Genomic DNA, 26,769 nt, shown 5'->3' with positions numbered 1-26,769 from the left:
ATGGAGAGGTTGGAGTGGAATTGTGTGGATAGGTGTCTTTTGTACAGGTAATGAGTTCAAACAGGTGGAATTAATACAGGTAATGAGTGCAGAGTAGGAGGGCTTCTTGAGAAAAACTAACAGGTCTGTGAGAGCCAGAATTCTTGCTGGTTGGTAGATGAGAAAATACTTATTTAATGCAATAAAATGTAATTTAATTATTTAGAGATCATATAATGTGATCTTTGGGATTTTTTTAAGATTCTGTCTTTCACAGTTGAAGTGTACCTAGAATAAAAATTACAGACCTCTCTATTCTTTGTAGGTGGGAAAACTTGCAAAAGCGGCAGTATTTCAAAAACTTATTTTCCCCACTGTAGACAGAGAGAAGCATAGCTATAAAGTATTGACTTTATTCATTTACCTAATTGAAATCGAATATCCATGTGCCAGTCATTGGGGTATGCAGCAACATATATCATGCAGTGACTTTGTAAGAAACCATTGTAAGAACAAAATATAAATGCCAAAGCTACTATAAATAATGGTATATGGCGTCCTCTTGTAAGGGCTGAAAAGATAAATGTCCTGAAAAAAATGAAAGTTACAAAGTAAGGAGCTGACAGAAGAATCAATATTCCACTTGATAAACTATTAAAATGAAATATTTAGCGTAATGGGAAGAATCTTTACTGAAAACTTCTAATCACTATGTAGGAAATATTTGGGAAGTAGTTTGCCTTGATAACAGTTCTTCTTGAATGTCCGCACCTGTATTATTTTAATATTCAAGTTGCCCTTCTAGTTGTGTTTTGCTTTATTCAGGTCACTATTTGACCAGAGACTATAGTTGTTGGAATCACACCCTAGTGATTCCTTAAAAGGCGCAACCCTAATTCATGACATGTTGTGATTGTCATGATCCGGACCAGGTTTTGAGTCCTGTCTTCCCTTTTCCTGGTCTGATCATGTCTGGGGTTAACTTTTCTCATCCCCATTCTGGTCTCAGGTTTGCTATTTAGCCCCGCTGTGTCCTGCAGATCATGTCCGTTATAGTTTCTATCTAGTGCTGCTGTAAGCTGACTCTGATTGCTCCGTTTTGTCCTGCTGTGTTTGCTGTCTGAACCCGTGTCTCTGTTTTCCCCTGTTCCCATCTTGACTCAGTGTTCCCCTTTAGTGTGCAGACTCCCAGGTTTGACTTGGCGTGTGTCCTGACCTGTTCTTGTCATTTGTCTTTTGGCTTATTCACTCTTGAGTGTTACTGACTCCCTGGCTTGTCTCTGACTGCGAGTTTGCTTATTCCTTTTAAGCCCTGCGCTACAGTCTAGGATTTGACCCTGCTTGTTTTGACTATTCTGCTGCCACCTGTGGTAGCCTCACTGTTGCACTACAGGTAAGCTCTGTTAGGTGCAGACCTGCTTCCTCTCTACTGCCATCTAGTGAAGCCTGCACCTACCTGCATTGCAGCAGCATGACATTATAACTGACCTGAAAGTTTTTTTCTCTGCTCTGTTTTCTATGGATACGCTCCGTACCTTGGCAGATCAAATGGCTAGCTTGACACAAATTATGTAGGATCTGTCTGTGGAACATAGGCAGGGCCGGCTCCAGGTTTTTGAGGGCCCCAGGCAAAAGAGTCTCAGTGGGCCCCCCTTTAACACATACCACGATTCATGATCGCATATAAACACAGCCATGTAGTATATAACACAGCCCACGTAGTATATAGCACTGCCACGTAGCATATAACACAGCCATGTAGTATATAACAGCCCACGTAGCATATAACACAGCCACGTAGTATATAGCACAGCCCATATAGTATATAGCACAGCCACATAGTATATAACACAGCCCACGTAGTTTATAGAACAGCCATCTAGTATATAGCACAGCCCACGTAGCATATAACAGCCCACGTAGTATATAACATGGCCACGTAGTATATAGAACAGCCATGTAGTATATAGAGACACTTGCCCCATATAGTGCTGCACAAACGTTATGGCCCCATAGATGCTCCATACAGACACTTGCCCCATATAGTGCTGCACAAGCATTAATTATGGCCCCATAAGATGCTCCATACAGACACTTGCCCCATTTGCTGTTGCTGTGATAAAAAAAAATCACATACTCACCTCTCCGTCGCTCAGGCCCCCAGCACTTTCAATATTCACCTGTCCGCCGCTCCATCTTCTTCAGCATCTTCTGCACTGACGCTCAGGCAAAGGGCTCGCACTAACCACGTCACCGCGCCCTCTGACCTCAGCGTGACTGCAGAAGATGCTGAAGACAGCGCAGCGCTCCCCTCCCCGTTATACTCACCTGCTCCTGGCACTGTGCAGTCCCTGCTTCCCGGTGCTGGCAGCTTCTTCCTGTATTGAGCGGTCACCGTTACCGCTCATTACAGTAATGAATATGCGGTTCCACCCTTATGGGAGGTGGAGCCGCATATTCATTACTGTAATGAGCGGTACCATGTGACCGCTCAGTACAGGAAGAAGCTGGGGAGCCGGGGACCTGCAGGGACCGCGCCAGCCACCAGGAATAGGTGAGTATAATTAGACAGCCCCCGGCCGCTCCCCCTCCCCTGCTGAGTCAGCTCTGTGATGTGTCGCTAGCTGAGGGCCCCTGGGGGAACGGTGGTCCTAGGCACTGGCAGCTGCCTGCCCCTAACGCCGGACTTGAATGGGCCCCCCTGTCTCGCCAGGGCCCCGGCACTTGCCCGGGTACATAGGGTGCTGACGCCGGCCCTGAACATAGGGCCTTGGCCACGTCTCATAACCACCTGCAAAGAGAGTTTTCTGACACAATAAGATCTTTTCAGGGATCTTCTTCCCAGTCTGGCTGTAAGCACTCTGACACTGTTGATGTCTCATTGCACGCTCCTGAACCCTTCGGTCAGACTCCCAGATACCTTCGGGGGAAAAGGAAAAGTTCCATACGTTCAAGGAGAATTGCAAGTTGTTGTTTTCCCTTAGACCCCGATCTTCTGGAGATCAGAGATAGCGAGTGGGGATAATCATTTCTTTACATCGGGAGGGACCTCAATCATAGGCTTTCTCTTTACCTGCTACTGCCCCTGAACGTATGTCTATGGATAAATTCTTTGAGGCCTTAGGACTTATTTTTGACGAGCCTGACCGGGTCAGAGTGGCAGAAGACACAATCATGACTCTTTTTCAGGGTAAGCTATCGGCTGAATGGTATAGTTCCGAGTTCCGTAGCTGGTCCACTGAGGTGTCCTGGGATGATTCTGCACTGAGATGTCAGTTCAGGAAAGGACTGTCGGATTACCTGAAGGACGCTCTGGCTCTCCATTCACCACCCAACTCATTGGAGGAGGCTATGACTCAGGCTATCCGTATGGATCGGAGGCTGCGGTAAGAGGTGTCACACAGCGAGAGGTTCCGTTGCTCCCTGCTAATCCTGTTGTTTTGCCATCATCTGAACCTATGGAGGTGGAGGCCACCAACTCCAAGGAGAAGGAGAGGAAGCGATGACGTGATGGGAGATTATGGTTTTATTGTGGAGATTTGGGACACTGGAAGAAGGACTGCCCCTCTTGTCCATCAATTAACAAGCTTCCGAGTCTGGGTGATTGTTGAGGAAGTAACCCAGACTCTCATGTACCATTTTTATAATTTCAAAAAGTTTTGTTAGAGGTGGAACTGTGTTATGGAGGTTATGTATCCACTTCAGCTTTTGTGGACTGTGGATCCATGAACTTCATTAACTCTAGTCTGGTGTCCAAGTTAAAGTTAGGGACACTTAGGCTAGACACTCCCATCCATACCATTGCCATTGATAAGACACCATTGGCTCAAAATGTTATTAAGTTTGTCTCTGAGGAGTTCCTCCTTAAGGTGGGTTCCTTACACCAGGAACAAATCTCATGTTATGTTATGAATCTTCCTGTCGGACTAGTGTTGGGTTCCCCTGGTTACAAAGGCATAATCCTGTTATAGACTGGGGATCTTGTGAAATTGTTAAATGGGGTCCTAATTGTTCCAGTGTTTATATTTCTGCTGTTTTTGTGTCTGCGATTAATCTGGAGGGTATTCCAGAGTACCTGAAGGATTTGGGGGACGTGTTCTCCGAAAAAGAAGCTGAGGTCTTGCCACCACATCGTCCGTATAATTGTACAATTAATTTTATTCCGGGTTCTAAATTGCCCGAAGCCCATTTGTATAATCTTTCTGGCCTGGAAAGCAACGCTATGAAAAACTATACAGTATATCTGATAGTCTACATAAAGGTCACATCCATACTTCTGTTTCATCTGTAGCTGCTGGATTCTTTTTTGTTAAGAAAAAAGATGGTGGTTTACGCCCGTACCTTGATTTCCGAGAACTAAATAAAATTATGGTGATAAATACCTATCCTATTGTCTGGGGCTAAATAGTTTTTCAAACTCGATCTCAGGGGAGCATATAACCTTATCCGCATTTGGGAAAGGGATGAGTGGAAAGTGGCATTTCTCACCTCCGAGGGTCTGTTTGAAAATTTGGCCATGCCCTTCGGTATCATGAATGCGTCCGCAGTGTTTCACAAATTTATGAATGATGTTTTTTCTGATTTTATTGGGCACTTTATGGTTGTATACCTGGATGATATCCTTGTTTCCTCCCTGACAAAGAATCCCACATTGGTCATGTACGTGCTGTTCTTCATAGGTTACGGGGAAATTCACTGTTCGCTAAACCCGAGAAATGTTTGTTTTGTGTCCAGGAGCTTTCATTTCTAGGAATTATCCTTTCTGCCAATGGGTTTCGGATGGATCCCAGGAAGGTACAAGCCATTGTTGATTGGGTGCAACCCAGAGACCTCAAGGGTCTGCAGTGTTTTCTGGGTTTCATCAATTTTTATCGAAAATTCATCAAGGGGTTTTTTCAGATGGTCAAGTCCCAAATCTCACTCGCAATGGGGCTGATCTCAAAGTCTTGTCACCCTTGGCGGTTGAAGCATTTTCTACATTAAATAAGTGTTATATGTCTGCTCCTGTATTGGTTCAGCCCGATCTGTCAGAACCATTCATTGTAGGGGTGGACGCATTGGAGGTGGGAGTGGGGTCGGTGTTGTCTCAGGGACCCGTTACTTTGGTCAATTTAAGACCATGCGCCTTTTTCTCCAGGAGGTTTTCTTTTGCAGAGAGGAATTATTATGTTGGTAATCGTGAGTTTTTGGCCATAAAATTGGCTTTTGAAGAATGGAGGCACTTTTTGCCAGAGGCGGTTCATCGGATCACAGTGATTATGGATCACAAGAACCTGTCTAACATTGAGTCTGCCAAGCGGTTAACTCCTAGGCAGGCATGGTGGTCGCTTTTTTTTTGTTTTCATTTTTCTCTCAAGCGGATGCCTTGTCTTCCAGTTTTGATCCGATATCACCCCCGAACCTCCTTCCTCCATTCTTCTGCACGGGGTGGTTGTTGCAGAGGTATCCTCTGAATTGGAGCATGAAATTCGGAAGGCTCAGTCTCTCGTTCCTCCCTCTTTGCCTGATAATAAGCTCTTTGTCCCAGTTCAGTACCGGTTGAGAGTTCTCTAGGAGTTCCACTATTCTGCTCTCAGTGGACACCAAGGGATCTCAGCCACCTGGAAAGCCATTTCTAGGCTGTTTTGGTGGTCCTCCTTGACCTCTGATGTTGCTGTGTTTGTGTCTGCTTGTTATACCTGTGCCCGTGCTAAGAGCTCCCATAACCGGCTGGCAGGGGAATTCGTGCCATTGTCAATTCCAGATAGACCTTGGACTCATTTGTCCATGGATTTTATCACTGATCTCCCTCCTTCCAATGGCAAAACTGTAATCTGGGCAGTGGTTGACAGATTCAGTAAACAGGTGCATTTTGTACCTCTGTCTGGATTGCCTATTGCAGAGACACTATCTAATTTGTTTGTTGAGCACATTGTGCAGTTGCATGACGTGCCATTGAGTGTGGTTTCTGATAAAAAAATTTGGTATTTGCTTGATCTTCTCCTCTAACTACCATCCCAAGACCAAAGGTCAAACGTACAAGACCAATCAGTCACTTGAACAGATTTTGCGGTGTATTGCTACGTCTCAGCAGGATGCTTGGTGTTCTTCTTTGCCAGTGGCTGAGTTTGCATTTAATACTCGAATTAAAGGCCCCTTCACATTTAGCGACGCTGCAGCGATACCGACAACGATCCGGATCACTGCAGCGTCGCTGTTTGGTCGCTGGAGAGCTGTCACACAGACCGCTCTCCAGCGACCAACGATCCCGAAGTCCCCGGGTAACCAGGGTAAACATCGGGTAACTAAGCGCAGGGCCACGCTTAGTAACCTGATGTTTACCCTGGTTACCAGCGTAAAAGTAAAAAAAAAAAAACACTACATACTTACCTACCGCTGTCTGTCCCCGGCGCTCTACTTCTCTGCACTCCTCCTGCACTGACTGAGCACAGCGGCCGGAAAGCAGAGCGGTGACGTCACCGCTCTGCTTTCCGGCTGACCGACGCTCACAGCCAGTGCAGGAGGAGTGCAGAGCACAGCGCCGGGGACAGACAGCGGTAGGTAAGTATGTAGTGTTTTTTTTTTTTACTTTTACGCTGGTAACCAGGGTAAACATCGGGTTACTAAGCGCGGCCCTGCGCTTAGTTACCCGATGTTTACCCTGGTTACCAGTGAAGACATCGCTGGATCGGTGTCACACACGCCGATCCAGCGATGTCCACGGGAGATCCAGCCACGAAATAAAGTTCTGGACTTTGTTCAGCGACCAACGATCTCCCAGCAGGGGCCTGATCGTTGGTCGCTGACACACATAACGATTTCCTTAACGATATCGTTGCTACGTCACAAAAAGCAACGATATCGTTAACGATATCGTTATGTGTGAAGGTACCTTAACCAGTCCACTGGCACCTCTCCGTTCATTTGTAATTACGGCTTTCACACCCATTTTGGTGAATTTTCCAGGCTGGATTGAGGATGTCCAGGGGCTGAGACAGCATGTCAACAGTTGGGGAGGTGTGTAGGGAGGTCCAGAAGAACATTGGGGAGGCTCAGGACAAACATAAACATTTTGCTGACAAGCGACGGTCAGTAGGACCTACATTCCTGGTAGGAGATAAAGTGTGGTTATATACCAATAACATTCATCTGAAAGTTCCTTCTACTAAGCTAGGGCCCAGGTTTATTGGTCCTTACGAGATCATTGAGGTTGTCAATCCAGTTGCCTTTCGCTTACACCTACATCGGTCACTTCGGATCCCCAATGTGTTCCATAAGTCCATTCTTAAGACATTTGTACCTTCCTCTGCTGTGTCTCCATCCCCTCCATTTCCTTTCTCTGTGGATGGCCAGACTGAGTATGAAGTTGAACGAATTGTGGATTGTCACATGCTGATCAATTGATTTGGGCGTTTCATATAAGTTATCCTGGGATACCTGGGGTCCGGTGGCCCCCCTTGAGAGGAGGGTACTGTCATGACCCAGACCAGGTTTTGAGTCCTGTCTTCCCTTTTTCTGGTCTGATCATGTCTGCGGTTAACTTTTCTCATCCCCAGTCTGGTCTCAGGTTTGCTATTTAGCCCCGCTGTGTCCTGCAGATCATGTCAGTTATAGTTTCTGCCTAGTGCTGCTGTAAGCTGACTCTGATTGGTCCGTTTTGACCTACTGCGTTTGCTGTCTGAACCCGTGTCTCTGTTTTTCCCTGTTTCCGTCTTGACTCAGGGTTCCCATTTAGTGTGCAGACTCCCCGGTTTGACATGGTGTGTGTCCTGACCTGTTTTTGTCATTTATCTTTTGGCTTATCCGCTCTTGACTGTTACTGACCCACTGGCTTGTCTCTGACTGCGAGTTTGCTTATTCCTTTTGTATTGCGCTACTGTCTAGGATCTGACCTTGCTTGCTTTGACTATTCTGCTGCCACCTGTGTTCTCTCACTACAGGTAAGCTCTGCTAGGTGCAGACCTGCTCCTGCTTCCGCTCTGCTGCCATTTTTTGAAAAATATATCAAATTTTATTAGAACAATAATGCATAGCATAAACACAGGGTTGTTGTTGTGGGGGGCGAAGGGGGGGGTTGCGCTTGAATATTCAGCATAGGATTGTTTAAATACTGACTACTTTTGTATTACAAATTATAGCTAATTGCTGTTTCTGAGGCATCTCCTTTAATGGGACCATACCATTTATTGAATTAATGTGCTATTCATCTGTGGTCCTCTATGCACTACAGCCACTTTATATTTTTTGTCACAGTGTTCATTGGAATGGGATATTCTATAGACATATCTAATGTTACTCCAATGAACTAATACTGTTATGTTATTGATATGTGCTATGGCATGCCTGTTGTAGTTGGTCATAGTTGGCTGTCTCGAAGTACACTTGTATAGCCCTATTTTTAATTATTTTCTGTGTTTATACTATGCTTTATTGTTCTAATAAAATTTGATATATTTTTATATACTCTATTTACTGATCCTTCAGTTGTTCTCAATTGATGTAAGTTGTATTTTTTAAGGGTTCAATATTATTTATAGTGAGGAAGTTTTTTTTGCTTCATACTATTTATTGTCTGTGATTACAGATGCCTCAAAAACTGAGTACATGGACTTTCGCAAACGCGATAAAACATGGATTAACCAATCAGGGCTCCTATTTGGTGAGAAAACAGGGACTACAACAGAGACCAATGATGCTAGAGATTTGAAACTCAAAATTAAGGACCTTTTCAAGAAACGCACTAAAATCTGGTGGAACAAGGTGGCACTGAAGAATTATCTCCAAAAAGATATTATCCCAAGGGGGCTAAGAATCCGGATCTATCCAACCATTCACAAAGGGGACAGTTCCTTTACCAATAAGAGGGAAGATACCATTTCTAAATGCTCACATATGTTGTTGGAACTGCTGATTGGGTTGGATAGAAAGAAATTGGAGGGGATTGAAGGTGAAATTGATATCCTAAGAGTAAAGATACAGTCTATACTATCTACTGATGAATGCACCAAATTTGATAAGGAAGTAGAAAGTGAATTGATTAAATGGGAACAAGACATACAGAGTAAAAAAACTCATAAATTCCAACATGATTTACAGGATTATTCACAGAAGAAAGTCTATAGATGTCAATATAGCCAAATTGGCCATAAGCCATATTTACGCTCATCCTCTATAACCTCTAGCCAATGAGAGGAATCATGTGGAAAATGTTTTATAGGAGAGTGGAGTGGGTTAGGAGAGGACAACAGTTCAGATCGGCCAACCCACAAATCCGTCACACCCCTTCCTCCACCAAGAACAAGGATTTATGTGAAATGCGAAAGGCAGTATCGGAGAAATTAAAGGTAATTAATTTGTCAAACATTACCTACACCATAGCACAGATACGGATATTAGAGAAGGGGTTGACATTTGCACCTTCAGCTGCCTTTAATTCATTTAATATGACTAAGGATCTTGATCTCTTCGCCAGAAAGTTGTCTTTCAAAAAATACTTTGCCAATCAATCTAAGCAAATTTTCCCTACAAATATTGAACAACAAGCACTGGCTGATCTTGAAGATCTCTTAGCCGAGCAGGAACCATCAGATACTGAACATGGGCCTACATATCTGCATGCACGATTGCAACATTTTCCCCCTTTGGGATTATGCCGTAATGTAGATATATTTGTAAAATTGGTTAGGGAAGTGTTATGAAAGGCAATTCAGTATCACAATGGACATGGAGGTCAGAGCACATACAGTGATCTGACAATAACCCAAAATAATAGAACGAGCTCTGAGACGTGGGAACTCTGCAGACCGCAATCCCTGATCCTCTCCAAACACAACTAGAGGCAGCCGTGGATTGCGCCTAACGCTACCTATGCAACTCGGCACAGCCTGAGAAACTAACTAGCCTGAAGATAGAAAAAATAAGCCTACCTTGCCTCAGAGAAATACCCCAAAGGAAAAGGCAGCCCCCCACATATAATGACTGTGAGTAAGATGAAAAGACAAACGTAGGGATGAAATAGATTCAGCAAAGTGAGGCCCGATATTCTAGACAGAACGAGGATAGGAAAGATAACTTTGCGGTCTACACAAAACCCTAAAGAAAACCACGCAAAGGGGCAAAAAGACCCTCCGTACCGAACTAACGGCACGGAGGTACACCCTTTGCATCCCAGAGCTACCAGCAAAACAAATAGACAAGCTGGACAGAAAAAATAGCAACAAATAGCAAAGAAGCACTTAGCTATGCAGAGCAGCAGGCCACAGGAATGATCCAGAGAAACACAAGTCCAACACTGGAACATTGACAGGAAGCATGAATCAAAGCATTAGGTGGGGTTAAGTAGAGAAGCACCTAACGACCTCACCAGATCACCTGAGGGAGGAAACTCAGAAGCAGCAGTACCAGTTTCCTCCACAAACGGAAGCTCCCAGAGAGAATCAGCCGAAGTACCACTTGTGACCACAGGAGGGAGCTCTGCCACAGAATTCACAACAGTACCCCCCCTTGAGGAGGGGTCACCGAACCCTCACCAGAGCCCCCAGGCCGACCAGGATGAGCCACATGAAAGGCACGAACAAGATCGGGAGCATGGACATCAGAGGCAAAAACCCAGGAATTATCCTCCTGAGCATAACCCTTCCATTTAACCAGATACTGGAGTTTCCGTCTTGAAACACGAGAATCCAAAATCTTCTCCACAATATACTCCAATTCCCCCTCCACCAAAACCGGGGCAGGAGGGTCAACAGATGGAACCATAGGTGCCACGTATCTCCGCAACAATGACCTATGGAAGACGTTATGTATGAAAAAAGAATCTGGGAGGGTCAAACGAAAAGACACAGGATTAATAACCTCAGAAATCCTATAAGGACCAATGAAACGAGGTTTAAACTTCGGAGAGGAAACCTTCATAGGAATATGACGAGAAGATAACCAAACCAGATCCCCAACACGAAGTCGGGGACCCACACGGCGTCTGCGATTAGCGAAACGTTGAGCCTTCTCCTGGGACAAGGTCAAATTGTCCACTACATGAGTCCAAATCTGCTGCAACCTGTCCACCACAGTATCCACACCAGGACAGTCCGAAGACTCAACCTGTCCTGAAGAGAAACGAGGATGGAACCCAGAATTGCAGAAAAATGGCGAAACCAAGGTAGCCGAGCTGGCCCGATTATTAAGGGCGAACTCAGCCAAAGGCAAAAAGGACACCCAGTCATCCTGATCGGCAGAAACAAAGCATCTCAGATAGGTTTCCAAGGTCTGATTGGTTCGTTCGGTCTGGCCATTAGTCTGAGGATGAAAAGCCGAGGAAAAAGACAAGTCAATGCCCATCCTACCACAAAAGGCTCGCCAAAACCTCGAAACAAACTGGGAACCTCTGTCAGAAACGATATTCTCTGGAATGCCATGCAAACGAACCACATGCTGGAAGAACAATGGCACCAAATCAGAGGAGGAAGGCAACTTGGACAAGGGTACCAGATGGACCATCTTAGAAAAGCGATCACAGACCACCCAAATGACTGACATCTTTTGAGAGACGGGAAGATCTGAAATAAAATCCATAGAGATATGTGTCCAAGGTCTCTTCGGGACCGGCAAGGGCAAAAGCAACCCACTGGCACGAGAACAGCAGGGCTTAGCCCGAGCACAAATCCCACAGGACTGCACAAAAGAACGCACATCCCGCGACGGCCACCAAAAGGATCTAGCCACTAACTCTCTGGTACCAAAGATTCCAGGATGACCAGCCAACACCGAACAATGAACCTCAGAGATCACTTTATTTGTCCACCTGTCCGGGACAAACAGTTTCTCCGCTGGACAACGATCAGGTTTATTAGCCTGAAATTTTTGCAGCACCCGCCGCAAATCAGGGGAGATGGCAGACACAATACTCCTTCCTTGAGGATACCGGCCGGCTTAGATAAACCCGGAGAGTCGGGCACAAAACTCCTAGACAGAGCATCCGCCTTCACATTTTTAGAGCCCGGAAGGTACGAAATCACAAAGTCAAAACGGGCGAAAAACAGCGACCAACGAGCCTGTCTAGGATTCAAACGCTTAGCAGACTCGAGATAAGTCAGGTTCTTATGATCAGTCAATACCACCACGCGATGCTTAGCTCCTTCAAGCCAATGACGCCACTCCTCGAATGCCCACTTCATGGCCAGCAACTCTCGGTTGCCCACATCATAATTCCGCTCAGCAGGCGAAAACTTCCTGGAAAAAAAAGCGCATGGTTTCATCACTGAACAATCAGAACCTCTCTGCGACAAAACAGCCCCTGCTCCAATCTCAGAAGCATCAACCTCGACCTGGAACGGAAGAGAAACATCAGGTTGACACAACACAGGGGCAGAAGAAAAACAACGCTTCAACTCTTGAAAAGCTTCCACAGCAGCAGAAGACCAATTGACCAAATCAGCACCCTTCTTGGTCAAATCGGTCAATGGTTTGGCAATACTAGAAAAATTGCAGATGAAGCGACGATAAAAATTAGCAAAGCCCAGGAACTTTTGCAGACTTTTCAGAGATGTCGGCTGAGTCCAATCATGGATGGCTTGGACCTTAACAGGATCCATCTCGATAGTAGAAGGGGAAAAGATGAACCCCAAAAATGAAACCTTCTGCACACCAAAGAGACACTTTGATCCCTTCACAAACAAAGAGTTAGCACGCAGGACCTGAAAAACCGTTCTGACCTGTTTCACATGAGACTCCCAATCATCCGAGAAGATCAAAATGTCATCCAAGTACACAATCAGGAATTTATTCAGGTACTCTCGGAAGATGTCATGCATAAAGGACTGAAACACTGATGGAGCATTGGCAAGTCCGAATGGCATCACTAGATACTCAAAATGACCCTCGGGCGTATTAAATGCAGTTTTCCATTCATCGCCTCGCCTGATTCGCACCAAATAATATGCACCACGAAGATCAATCTTGGTGAACCAACTAGCCCCCTTAATCCGAGCAAACAAATCAGATAACAAAGGCAAGGGGTACTGAAATTTAACAGTGATCTTATTAAGAAGGCGATAATCTATACAAGGTCTCAGCGAACCATCTTTTTTTGGCTACAAAAAAGAACCCTGCTCCTAATGGCGACGATGACGGGCGAATATGCCCCTTCTCCAGGGATTCCTTCACATAACTGCGCATAGCGGTGTGCTCAGGCACGGATAAATTAAACAGTCGACCTTTTGGGAATTTACCACCAGGAATCACAATCCCTATGCGGAGGTAGGGCATCGGACTTGGGCTCATCAAATAAATCCCGGTAATCAGACAAGAACTCTGGAACCTCAGAAGGGGTGGATGACGAAATTGACAAAAATGGAACATCACCATGTACCCCCTGACAACCCCAGCTGGACACCGACATGAATTTCCAATCCAATACTGGATTATGGGCTTAGAGCCATGGCAACCCCAACACGACCACATCATGCAGATTATGCAACACCAGAAAGCGAATATCCTCCTGATGCCAATGGTGGCAGACCTAGCGAACCGCTTAGTGCGCTTAGGACAATCAGAGATGGCATGAGTGGAATCACCACAGTAGAAACACAGACCCTTCAGACGTCTGTGTTCTTGCCGTTCAACTCTGGTCAAAGTCCTATCGCACTGCATAGGCTCAGGTTTAAGCTCAGGTAATACCGCCAAATGGTGCACAGATTTACGCTCACGCAAGCGTCGACCGATCTGAATAGCCAAAGACATAGACTCATTCAAGCCAGCAGGCTTAGGAAATCCCACCATGACATCCTTAAGGGCTTCAGAGAGACCCTTTCTGAACATAGCTGCCAGCGCAGATTCATTCCATTGAGTGAGCACTGACCATTTTCTAAATTTCTGGCAATATTACTCTATCTCATCCTGACCCTGACAAAGAGCCAGCAAATTCTTTTCTGCCTGATCCACTGAATTAGGCTCATCATACAGCAATCCGAGTGCCAGGAAAAACGCATTGATATTACTCAATGCAGGATCTCCTGGCGCAAGAGAAAATGCCCAGTCCTGAGGGTCGCCGCGCAAAAAAGAAATAATAATCAAAACCTGTTGAACTGGATCACCAGAGGAACGAGGTTTCAAGGCCAGAAATAACTTACAATTATTTTTGAAACTCAGAAACTTAGTTCTATCTCCAAAAAACAAATCAGGAATAGGAATTCTTGGTTCTAACATAGATTTCTGATCAATAGTGTCTTGAATCTTTTGTACTCTTGCCGAGAGCTGATCCACAAATGAAGACAGACTTCTAATGTCCATCGCTACACCTGTGTACTGAACCACCCAAATGTCCAGGGAAAAAAAAAAGACAAAACACAAAGCCAAGAAAAAAAAATGGTCTCAGAACTTCTTTTTTCCCTCTATTGAGAATCATTAGTACTTTTGGCTTCCTGTACTGTTATGAAAGGCAATTCAGTATCACAATGGACATGGAGGTCAGAGCACATACAGTGATCTGACAATAACCCAAAATAATAGAATGAGCTCTGAGACGTGGGAACTCTGCAGACCGCAATCCCTGATCCTCTCCAAACACAACTAGAGGCAGCCGTGGATTGCGCCTAACGCTACCTATGCAACTCGGCACAGCCTGAGAAACTAACTAGCCTGAAGATAGAAAAAATAAGCCTACCTTGCCTCAGAGAAATACCCCAAAGGAAAAGGCAGCCCTCCACATATAATGACTGTGAGTAAGATGAAAAGACAAACGTAGGGATGAAATAGATTCAGCAAAGTGAGGCCCGATATTCTAGACAGAACGAGGATAGGAAAGATAACTTTGCGGTCTACACAAAACCCTAAAGAAAACCACGCAAAGGGGCAAAAAGACCCTCCGTACCGAACTAACGGCACGGAGGTACACCCTTTGCGTCCCAGAGCTACCAGCAAAACAAATAGACAAGCTGGACAGAAAAAATAGCAACAAATAGCAAAAAAGCACTTAGCTATGCAGAGCAGCAGGCCACAGGAATGATCCAGAGAAACACAAGTCCAACACTGGAACATTGACAGGAAGCATGAATCAAAGCATTAGGTGGGGTTAAGTAGAGAAGCACCTAACGACCTCACCAGATCACCTGAGGGAGGAAACTCAGAAGCAGCAGTACCAGTTTCCTCCCCAAACGGAAGCTCCCAGAGAGAATCAGCCGAAGTACCACTTGTGACCACAGGAGGGAGCTCTGCCACAGAATTCACAACAGGGAAGATATGGCCCAAATTCCTGAACAAATATCTACATTTAATCTGTCATCAACTCAGAATAGAGCAATTATGGAATTGAAAAACATGAAAAATGTGGTGATCGAACCAGCTGATAAGAGGGGGGAAATGTTATGCTCTGGACTGTAGATATGTATGAGCATGAAGTCTTTAGACAGCTTAATATGACAGACTGTTATAGGAAGTTGGACAGTAACCCTCTACATCGATTCAAACTTGAACTAGATTCTATACTGTTGACAGGTAGATATAGAGGAGTGATTACTTCAAAAACGTTTGAAGCATTGACTGTGCATCACCCAGTGATCCCTACCTTTTATTTAATACAAAAATCCACAAAAATGCGAATAATCCACCTGGGAGACCTATTGTGTAGGGAGTTTGAGCAAGTGTGCAGATTCATAGACTATTACCTTAAAAAATATGTAGAAACACTTCCATCTTTTATCAAAGATATGACTGACATACTCAATAGACTTAACGACATACAAATGGAGGACATAGTAACATAGTAACATAGTAACATAGTTAGTAAGGCCGAAAAAAGACATTTGTCCATCCAGTTCAGCCTATATTCCATCATAATAAATACCCAGATCTACGTCCTTCTACAGAACCTAATAATTGTATGATACAATATTGTTCTGCTCCAGGAAGACATCCAGGCCTCTCTTGAACCCCTCGACTGAGTTCGCCATCACCACCTCCTCAGGCAAGCAATTCCAGATTCTCACTGCCCTAACAGTAAAGAATCCTCTTCTATGTTGGTGGAAAAACCTTCTCTCCTCCAGACGCAAAGAATGCCCCCTTGTGCCCGTCACCTTCCTTGGTATAAACAGATCCTCAGCGAGATATTTGTATTGTCCCCTTATATACTTATACATGGTTATTAGATCGCCCCTCAGTCGTCTTTTTTCTAGACTAAATAATCCTAATTTCGCTAATCTATCTGGGTATTGTAGTTCTCCCATCCCCTTTATTAATTTTGTTGCCCTCCTTTGTACTCTCTCTAGTTCCATTATATCCTTCCTGAGCACCGGTGCCCAAAACTGGACACAGTACTCCATGTGCGGTCTAACTAGAGATTTGTACAGAGGCAGTATAATGCTCTCATCATGTGTATCCAGACCTCTTTTAATGCACCCCATGATCCTGTTTGCCTTGGCAGCTGCTGCCTGGCACTGGCTGCTCCAGGTAAGTTTATCATTAACTAGGATCCCCAAGTCCTTCTCCCTGTCAGATTTACCCAGTGGTTTCCCGTTCAGTGTGTAATGGTGATATTGATTCCCTCTTCCCATGTGTATAACCTTACATTTATCATTGTTAAACCTCATCTGCCACCTTTCAGCCCAAGTTTCCAACTTATCCAGATCCATCTGTAGCAGAATACTATCTTCTCTTGTATTAACTGCTTTACATAGTTTTGTATCATCTGCAAATATCGATATTTTACTGTGTAAACCTTCTACCAGATCATTAATGAATATGTTGAAGAGAACAGGTCCCAATACTGACCCCTGCGGTACCCCACTGGTCACAGCGACCCAGTTAGAGACTATACCATTTATAACCACCCTCTGCTTTCTATCACTAAGCCAGTTACTAACCCATTTACACACATTTTCCCCCAGACCAAGCATTCTCATTTTGTGTACCAACCTCTTGTGCGGCACGGTATCAAACGCTTTGGAAAAATCGAGATATACCACGTCCAATGACTCACCGTGGTCCAGTCTATAGCTTACCTCTTCATAAAAACTGATTAGATTGGTTTGACAGGAGCGATTTCTCATAAACCCATGCTGATATGGAGTTAAACAGTTATTCTCATTGAGATAATCCAGAATAACATCCCTCAGAAACCCTTCAAATATTTTACCAACAATAGAGGTTAGACTTACTGGCCTATAATTTCCAGGTTCACTTTTAGAGCCCTTTTTGAATATTGGCACCACATTTGCTATGCGCCAGTCCTGCGGAACAGACCCTGTCGCTATAGAGTCACTAAAAATAAGAAATAATGGTTTATCTACTACATTACTTAGTTCTCTTAGTACTCGTGGGTGTATGCCATCCGGACCCGGAGATTTATCTATTTTAATCTTATTTAGCCGGTTTCGCACCTCTTCTTGGGTTAGATTGGTGACCCTTAATATAGGGTTTTCATTGTTTCTTGGGATTTCACCTAGCATTTCATTTTCCACCGTGAATACCATGGAGAAGTAGGTGTTTAACAAGGTTTTGGTTGTCTGTGATGTGGAGGTGTTGTATACGTCTATACGGCATGACCATGGGATCGCAGCATCGATGTCCTGTTTACGAATGACAAATTTGGATGAAGATCTAATTCAATTTATAATTGACCTTTTGCGATTTACTCTGATGCATAATTTTTTGTTTTTAAGGACCGATACTTCCTACAGCTCCAGGGAACGGCTATGGGGCTACCTGTGCATCCTCGTATGCCAATCTTTTCCTGGGGCTGTGGGAAAGGAAGGTCGTACAAAATTTGGAGGGCATTGATGCTGTGATCTCATGGTCTAGGTATATCGATGATATACTTTTTATCTGGCAGGGTTCTGAATCCTCTCTCAAATCTTTTCTTAATAGGCTCAATAACAACATCTCATTATTCGCCTGACGTGGAAATACAACAAGGACAGAGTGGATTTTCTTAATGTGAGTGTGGAAAAAGACATAAGAGGCTTTATTAAAACCGATGTGTTTCGCAAGTCCACTGCCACAAACACGTTATTGCACACCGAGTCATCACACCACCCCCAAACTTTCAAGTCTGTACCAATTAATCAGTTTTACAGATTTAAGCGCATCTGTTCCAGTGATTTGCTTTTCGAACAGCAGGCCAATATTCTAAAAGACAATCTCAAAATGAGAGGTTATAATCACAAAGTTATCAGAGCAGGTTATAGAAGGGCTAAATTCCCACCAAGAACACTGCTGTTACATCAATCAAAAAATAGGGCCTCCATATATAAACAACCTGTAAGGCTGATTACTGACTTGAATTCTGAATGGAAGGCAATTATGGCGATTCTTGGCAAATATTGGTCAGTGTTACTGGCTGATGATGACTTGAAGCAGCATATCCCTAACTATCTGGCAGTAACGTGGAGACAATTTGGAAGCATAAAAGATCTGATTACACATAGCCACTATGTGGCACCTCAATAATCTTTCTTTTCAGATAGTGTTGGTCCAAGATGGGGTTCTTTTCAATGTGGGGACTGTTCGGCGTGCAAGTATGTGGAGCGGACAACTGATTTTGAGAATAGTTGTGGTAATAGGACTTTTTCCCATCACTCACAATATAAATTGCAAAACAGAAATATTATATATTATGCACGCTGTCGTTGCAACCTGACTATCCGCCAGCTGCGAACACACATTCTGGAACATGTTCGTGACATCAAAAATTCAAAACTGGAAAAAGACATTGAGAGCTTGAAAACTATCCCTAAACACTTTAGGACTTACCATAACAGCAATCCAAATTATTTCAAAGTGAGTGGTATAGATCGGGTACAATTGGGCACTAGGGGAGGTGATTATAAAAGAGAATTGTTGAAAAAAGAAACTAAATGGATGGTGGTTATGGATACTGTTGCCCCCAAGGGTCTAAATGAATTTTTGAGTTTCAAACCTTTTTTAGAGTAGCACGAATTTTATAACTATTTGGGTTGGGTAATTTGTTTTTTAACATTTTCAGTTGTGTGTGTTATGTTATTTACTTATTTGTCTGTCTTTCTTTAGTAACTAATCATTTACTGAGGGTTCTGGTAGGAGATGTATCCCTGGGAGAATGCATATGTCTTAAGAAGCTGTAGAAAACATTGATCATGACAATTATATGGATCCGCATATCTACTAAATTATATGATCTAAGTAGAAATGTTTATATTTAATTGCACTATTTATTTCACTTTCACATATATATTCATTGTATAACTAGGCATATTTTTTAATATTATGTAAATTATTGCACAACTTTATTATATATTAATTGGATTTGTTAGATTTTTGTTATGACACTGTAATATTGATTAGGTTTTAGTAAGAATATTTGTTTTTATTTTTGTTTTCATTTTTTATGTGATTTTTCACATTTTCTTTAAATTGTAATAAGGCACTTAGCACTTTATTCTATGGCTATGGATCATATATACATTTGTGCAAATATTGACCTATACCAGCTATGTTTGCCACTACTGTTATGTTACCATACTAGCGTTGCCAGATTCAATGTACACCTCTAAAAAAAATAAAGGGAACACTTAAGGTACCGTCACACTGAACGATATCGCTAGCGATCCGTGACGTTGCAGCATCCTGGCTAGCGATATTGTTCAGTTTGACACACAGCAGCGATCAGAATCCTGCTGTGCCATCGTTGGTCGCTGCAGAAAGTCCAGCACTTTATTTCGTCGCTGGACTTCCTGCTGACATCGCTGAATCGGTGTGTGTGACCGTCACCGCTCTGCTTTCCGGCCGCTGTGCTTACACAGGGCAGAGAAGCAGAGCGCCGAGGGACAGACAGCGGAAGGTAAGTGTGAAGTGTTTTTTTTTTTTACTTTAACGCTGGTAACCAGGGTAAACATCGGGTTACTAAGCGCGGCCCTGCGCTTAGTAACCCGATGTTTACCCTGGTTACCGACATCGTTGGTCGCTGGAGAGCTGTCTGTGTGACAGCTCTCCAGCGACCAAACAGCGACGCTGCAGCGATCCGGATCGTTGTCTGGATCGCTGCAGCGTCGCTTAGCGTGACGGTATCTTTAAACAACAGAATATAACTCTGTGAAATTAAACTGTCCACTTAGGAAGCAACACTGTTTGACAATCAATTTCACATGCTGTTGTGCAAATGGAATAGACAACAGATGGAAATTAGTGGCAATTATCAAGACACACTCAATAAAGGAGTGGTTCTGTAGGTGGGGACCACATCTCAGTACCAATGCTTTCTGACTGACGTTTTGGTCATTTTTGAATGTTGGTTGTGCTTTCACACTCGTGGTAGCATGAGACAGACTCTACAATCCACACAAGTGGCTCATGTAGTGCAGCTCATACAGGATGGCACATCAATGCGAGCTGTGGCAAGAAGGTTTGCTGTGTCTGTCAGCGTAGTGTCCAGAGGCAGGAGGTGCTATGAGGAGACAGGCCAGTACACCAGGAGACGTGGTGGGGGCAGTAGGAGGGCAACAACCCAGCAGCAGGACCACTACCTCAGCCTTTGTGCAAGCAGGAACAGGAGGAGCACTGCCAGAGCCCTGCAAAATGACCTCCAGCAGGCCAAAAATGTGCATGTGTCTGCACAAACGGTTAGAAACCGACTCCATGGGGATAGTCTGAGTGCTCGACATCCACAGATGGGGGTTGTGCTCAAAGCCGAACACCCAGGATTGGCAAATTCATCACTGACGCCCTGTGCTCTTCACAGATGAAAGCAGGTTTACATTGAGCACATGTGACAGACATGACAGAATCTAGAGACGCCGTGGAGAGCGATCTGCTGCCTACAACATCCTTCAGCATGAACAGTTTGGCAGTGGGTCAGTAATGGTGTGGGGTGACATTTCTTTGGAGGGCCACACAGCCCCCCATGTGCTCACGAGAGGTAGCCTGACTGCCATTAGGTACCGAGATGAGATCCTCAGACCCCTTGTGAGACCATATGCTGGTGCGGTTGGCCCTTGGTTCATCCTAATGCTGGACAATTCCAGACCTCATGTGGCTGGATTGTGTCAGCAGTTCCTGCAAAATGCAGGCATAGAAGCTATGGACTGGCCCGCCCGTTCCCCAGACCTGAATCCGATTGAACACATCTGGGACATCATGTCTCACACAATCTGCCAAAGTCACGTTGCACCACAGACTGTCCAGGAGTTGGCGGATGCTTTAGTCTAGGTCTGGGAGGAAATCCCTCAGGTGACCATCCGCAGCCTCATCAGGAGCATGCCCAGGTGTTGTAGGGAGGTCATACAGGCATGTGGAGGCCACACAAACTACTGAGCATCATTTCCTTGTCTTGAGGCATTTCCACTGAAGTGGCCTGTAACTTCATTTTCCACTTTGATTTTGAGCATCATTCCAACTCCAGACCTCCGTGGGATATTAGTTGTGATTTACATTGATCTTTTTTAGGTTTTATTGTTCTCAACACATTCCACTATGTAATGAATACAGATTTACAACTGGAATATTTCATTCAGTGATATCTAGGATCTGGGATTTTATTAGTGCTCCCTTTATCTTTTTGAGCAGTGTATATATATATATATATATATATATATATATATATATAGTGAGATAGCACTACCTGAGTGGGTTGGGGGACACTCGCTTGGCAACGGGATTAAAGTGCTCAGGCACGGTTTCTCACAAAATAAGTCTATTTGGTTTATTTAGGCATCATAAACCCCACCGTAGGCCATGTTGCAATTAAAAGGCCTACACATAGTCCATAGCACTTTAACTCACCGAACAGTTCATTAATGTCCACTGAACACAACAAGCCCCAACAGTCTGTTCCAATGGCAGATACTCATCTGCCCATAACCCCCTTTATCTGGAGTTACCTTATAGGAGCACCTGCTCCACACATTGATTCCTGTGAGTCCTGGTTCCCAGGAAAAAGCTTCTTTTATGGGATCAGCGTGCTTGTGACCAGGTCACTTCAGATAGTCCGGACCCACAGAAGGAACTGTAGCTTCCCCAACACAGTAGCCATCCCAGGCTCTCCAGATCTGCAGATACGGCCTCTCCATATGCTAGTCAGGGAGTCCTCTCAACAGGCACTTCCAACACACAGGCCATTAGTCCATGGCCTCACCATGTGCTTCCAGGAATCCAATCAACTCCAGGACATTCCAAGACACTGACCATTCCAGGAACTCACACTCTGACCATTCAGGTCCATACACTCTGAACCATGTGACCAAACCCTGGTCACATTATGCAGCTGTAACCACCCCCATAGGTGGAAGGTGTGTGTGGTTAGTCAGTCCCACCCAGCTCTCTGACTAACCCTGCAAGCCTCCCTTTTAACTATACAAATACTTGTGGGACTACAGTGTTGTGAATTCCGTTCTTGGGCTCCCTCCTGTGGTTTTGAGTGGTATGGCTGCTTCTTGGATTTAGCTTCAGCAGCTGTTTTCACTGATCGTCTTTCTGGCTCGGCTATATTAGTCTGGCCTTTTCCCTCATTCAATGTCAGTTGTCATTGTTCCTGCCTGGAGTCTTTGCTCTTAGGATTTTCCTGACATTCTGACCAATTCAGCAAAAGCTAAGTCCTTGCTTGTTCTTTTGCAATTCTCTTGTTGTTGTCTGGTGGTTCTCCACTTCCTATGTTTTGTTCGTTTGTCCAGCTTATCAGTATGGATCTATTCAGCTAGGCTGGGAGCTCTGGGCAGCAGAGTTTGCCCTCCACACCTTTAGTCAGGTGTGAAGATTTTTGCATTTCTCTGCGGTAGACTTTTTCTAGTTTTTATTACTGACCGCACAGCGCTCTGTCCTGTACTTTTTCCTATCTAGCTAGAAGTGGCCTCCTGTGCTAAATCTTGTTTCATACTACGTATGTCATTTCCTTCTCCTCTCACAGTCATTATTTGTGGGGGGCTTATCTATCCTTTGGGTATTTTCTCTGAGGCAAGATAGTTTTCCTGCTTCTATCTTTAGGGTTAGTTAGTTCTCCGGCTGTGACGAGATGCATAGGCAGTGTTAGAAGCATTCCACGGCTGCTTCAAGTGTTGTGTTGAGCTTAGGGACTGCGGTCAATATAGTTGTCACCTGCTCAGAGCTAGACGCATGTCGCTCCTTAATCACCAGAGCATAACAGTACAACTGGCCAAAAATGAGCTGATTGCCTCTCAAAAGAAGGAAGAGAAAAAGAGTTCTGAGCCATTTTTTTTTCTCTTTAGTTTGTTTGGTCATTTTTCTTACTCTTGATCTCTGGGTGATTCAGGATTTGGATGCAGGCATGGATGTTCAGAGTTTATGTTCTCGTGTGGAGCACCTTGCTGCACAAGTACAGAGTATTCAAGATTATGTGGTTCAGACTCCGGCCTTAGAGCCTAGAATTCCTACTCCAGATTTGTTTTACGGGGATAGATCTAAGTTTTTGAACTTTAAAAATAACTGCAAATTGTTTTTTGCTCTTAAACCCCGTTCCTCTGGTGATCCCATTCAGCAAGTAAAGATAGTTATTTCTCTACTGTGTGGCGACCCTCAAGACTGGGCATTCTCACTTGAGTCAGGGAATCCGGCATTGCTTAATGTAGATGCATTTTTTTCAATCGCTCGGATTATTGTATGACGAACCTAACTTTGTAGAGCATACTGAGAAAACACTGTTGGCCTTGTGTCAGGGTCAGGAAGCGGCAGAATTATACTGCCAGAAATTTAGAAAATGGTCTGTGCTCACTAAATGGAATGAGGACGCTCTGGCAGCAATTTTCAGAAAGGGTCTTTCTGAAGCCCTTAAAGATGTTATGGTGGGGTTTCCCACGCCTGTTGGTTTGAGTGAATCTATGTCTCTGGCCATTCAGATTGATCGGCGCCTGCGCTAACGCAAAGTGGTGCACCATATGGCAGTATCCTCTGAGCAGAGTCCTAAGGCCATGCAATGTGATAGGATTTTGACTAGAGCGGAACAGAGGGGATACAGACGTCAGAATGGGCTGTGTTTTTACTGTGGTGATTCTACTCATGCTATTTCTGATTGCCCTAAGCGTATTAAGAGGGTCGCTAGATCTGTTACCATTAGTACTGTGCAGCCTAAGTTTCTCCTGTCTGTGACCCTGATTTGCTCATTGTCATCTTTTTCCGTCATGGCATTTGTGGATTCGGGCGCTGCTCTGAACTTAATGGACTTAGAGTTCGCTAGGCGCTGTGGTTTTTCTTTGCAGCCTTTGCAGAGTCCCATACCCTTGAGGGGTATTGATGCTACACCATTGGCCAAGAATAAACCTCAGTATTGGACTCAGCTGACTATGTGCATGACTCCTGCACATCAGGAAGATTGCCGTTTTCTGGTGTTGCATAATTTACATGATGTTGTTGTGCTAGGTTTCCCATGGTTACAAGTACACAATCCAGTGCTGGATTGGAAATCGATGTCTGTAACTAGTTGGGGTTGTCAAGGGGTACATAGTGACGTTCCTTTAATGTCAATTTCCTCTTCCCCCTCTTCTGATGTTCCTGAATTTTTGTCAGATTTCCAGGATGTATTCGATGAGCCCAAGTCCAGTTCCCTTCCTCCACATAGGGACTGTGATTGTGCTATTGACTTGATTCCTGGCTGTAAGTTCCCTAAGGGCCGACTTTTCAATCTGTCTGTGCCAGAGCATGCCGCGATGCGGAGCTATGTTAAGGAGTCTTTGGAGAAGGGGCATATTCGGCCGTCTTCATCACCATTGGGAGCGGGATTCTTTTTTGTTGTCAAGAAGGATGGCTCCTTAAGACCCTGTATTGATTATCGCCTCCTTAATAAGATCACGGTCAAGTTCCAATACCCTTTACTTCTGCTCTCTGATTTGTTTGCTAGGATTAAGGGGGCTTGTTGGTTTACCAAGATTGACCTTCGAGGGGCATATAATCTTATTCGTATCAAGCAGGGTGACGAATGGAAAACTGCATTTAATACGCCCGAAGGCCATTTTGAATACCTGGTGATGCCTTTCGGGCTTTCTAATGCTCCTTCTGTATTTCAGTCATTTATGCATGATATTTTCCGCAATTATCTTGACAAATTCTTGATTGTGTATTTGGATGATATTTTGATTTTTTCCAATGATTGGGAGTCTCATGTGAAGCAGGTCAGGATGGTATTCCAGATCCTTCGTGATAATGCTCTATTTGTGAAAGGGTCTAAGTGCCTATTTGGAGTTCAGAAGGTCTCTTTTTTGTGGTTTATTTTTTCCCCTTCGTCTATAGAAATGGATTCTGTTAAGGTCCAAGCCATTCATGACTGGATTCAACCCACATCTGTGAAGTGCCTACAGAAGTTTTTGGGCTTTGCTAATTTTTATAGCCGTTTTATTGCCAACTTCTCTAGTGTGGTTAAACCCCTGACCGATTTGACGAAGAAAGGTGCTGATGTCATTAATTGGTCCTCGGAGGCTGTTGAGGCCTTTCGGGAGCTTAAACGCCAATTTACTTCTGCCCCTGTCTTGCGTCAGCCGGATGTTTCTCTTCCCTTTCAGGTTGAGGTTGACGCTTCTGAGATTGGGGCAGGGGCCGTTTTGTCGCAGAGGAATTCTGATGGTTCCTTGATGAAGCCATGTGCATTCTTTTCCCGGAAGTTTTCGCCTGCGGAACGCAATTATGATGTTGGCAATCGGAAGTTGTTGGCTATGAAGTGGGCATTTGAGGAGTGGCGACATTGGCTTGAGGGAGCCAAGCACCGCATTGTGGTCTTGACCAATCATAAGAATCTGATTTACCTTGAGTCGGCCAAGCGGCTGAACCCTAGACAGGCTCGGTGGTCCCTGTTTTTCTCCCGTTTTGATTTTGTGGTCTCATATCTTCCTGGATCTAAGAATGTTAAAGCGGATGCCCTCTCTAGGAGTTTTTTGCCGGATTCTCCTGGAGTCCTTGAGCCGGTTGGCATTCTTAGGGAAGGGGTGATTCTGTCTGCCATCTCCCCTGATTTGCGGCGGGCACTTCGGGAGTTTCAGGCTGATAAACCTGACCGCTGTCCTGTGGGGAAGTTGTTTGTCCCTGATAGATGGACAAGTAAGATAATTTCTGAGGTCCATTGTTCTGTGTTGGCCGGTCATCCTGGGATTTTTGGTACCAGTGATTTGGTTGCTAGGTCCTTTTGGTGGCCTTCCTTGTCGCGGGATGTACGTTCTTTTGTGCAGTCCTGTGGGACTTGTGCCCGGGCTAAGCCTTGCTGTTCCCGCGCTAGTGGGTTGCTTTTGCCTTTGCCCGTCCCGGAGAGGCCTTGGATGCATATTTCCATGGATTTTATTTCGGAGCTTCCTGTGTCCCAGAGGATGTCTGTTATCTGGGTGGTTTGTGACCGGTTCTCTAAAATGGTCCATTTGGTACCTTTGCCTAAATTGCCTTCCTCCTCTGATTTGGTTCCATTGTTTTTTCAACATGTGGTTCATTTGCATGGCATTCCGGAGAATATTGTGTCTGACAGAGGTTCCCAGTTTGTTTCCAGGTTTTGGCGGGCCTTTTGTGCTAGGATGGGTATTGATTTGTCTTTTTCTTCGGCGTTCCATCCTCAGACAAATGGTCAAACTGAGCGAACTAATCAATCCTTGGAGACCTATTTGAGATGCTTTGTGTCTGCTGATCAGGATGATTGGGTGACCTTCTTGCCGTGGGCCGAGTTTGCCCTTAATAATCGGGCCAGTTCGGCTACTTTGGTTTCACCTTTCTTTTGTAATTTTGGTTTCCATCCTCGTTTTTCTTCAGGGCAGGTTGAGCCTTCTGATTGTCCTGGTGTAGATTCTGTGATGGACAGGTTACAGCAGATTTGGACTCATGTGGTGGACAATTTGACGTTGTCCCAGGAAAAGGCTCAGCGTTTTGCTA

At 44.5% G+C, this 26,769-nt stretch overlaps 1 protein-coding gene across 2 annotated transcripts in view; it reads right to left on the bottom strand.

The window, feature by feature from the left end:
- Positions 1–26,769, bottom strand: part of LOC138681633 (3-oxo-5-alpha-steroid 4-dehydrogenase 2-like) — a 188,214-nt gene that overhangs the window by 7,096 nt on the left and 154,349 nt on the right. For both annotated transcript variants that reach the window (XM_069769306.1, XM_069769307.1), the window contains one exon: positions 404–567. In XM_069769306.1, coding sequence (XP_069625407.1) covers positions 404–567 — 164 coding nt within the window. The remainder of the gene's footprint in view (positions 1–403; positions 568–26,769) is intronic.

The sequence above is a fragment of the Ranitomeya imitator genome, chromosome 5 (genome assembly GCF_032444005.1).
Source record: "Ranitomeya imitator isolate aRanImi1 chromosome 5, aRanImi1.pri, whole genome shotgun sequence".
Classification (NCBI taxonomy): domain Eukaryota; kingdom Metazoa; phylum Chordata; class Amphibia; order Anura; family Dendrobatidae; genus Ranitomeya; species Ranitomeya imitator.
The sequence above is the reverse complement of the archived record's forward strand: the minus strand, read 5'-3'. Positions and strand labels throughout refer to the sequence as shown.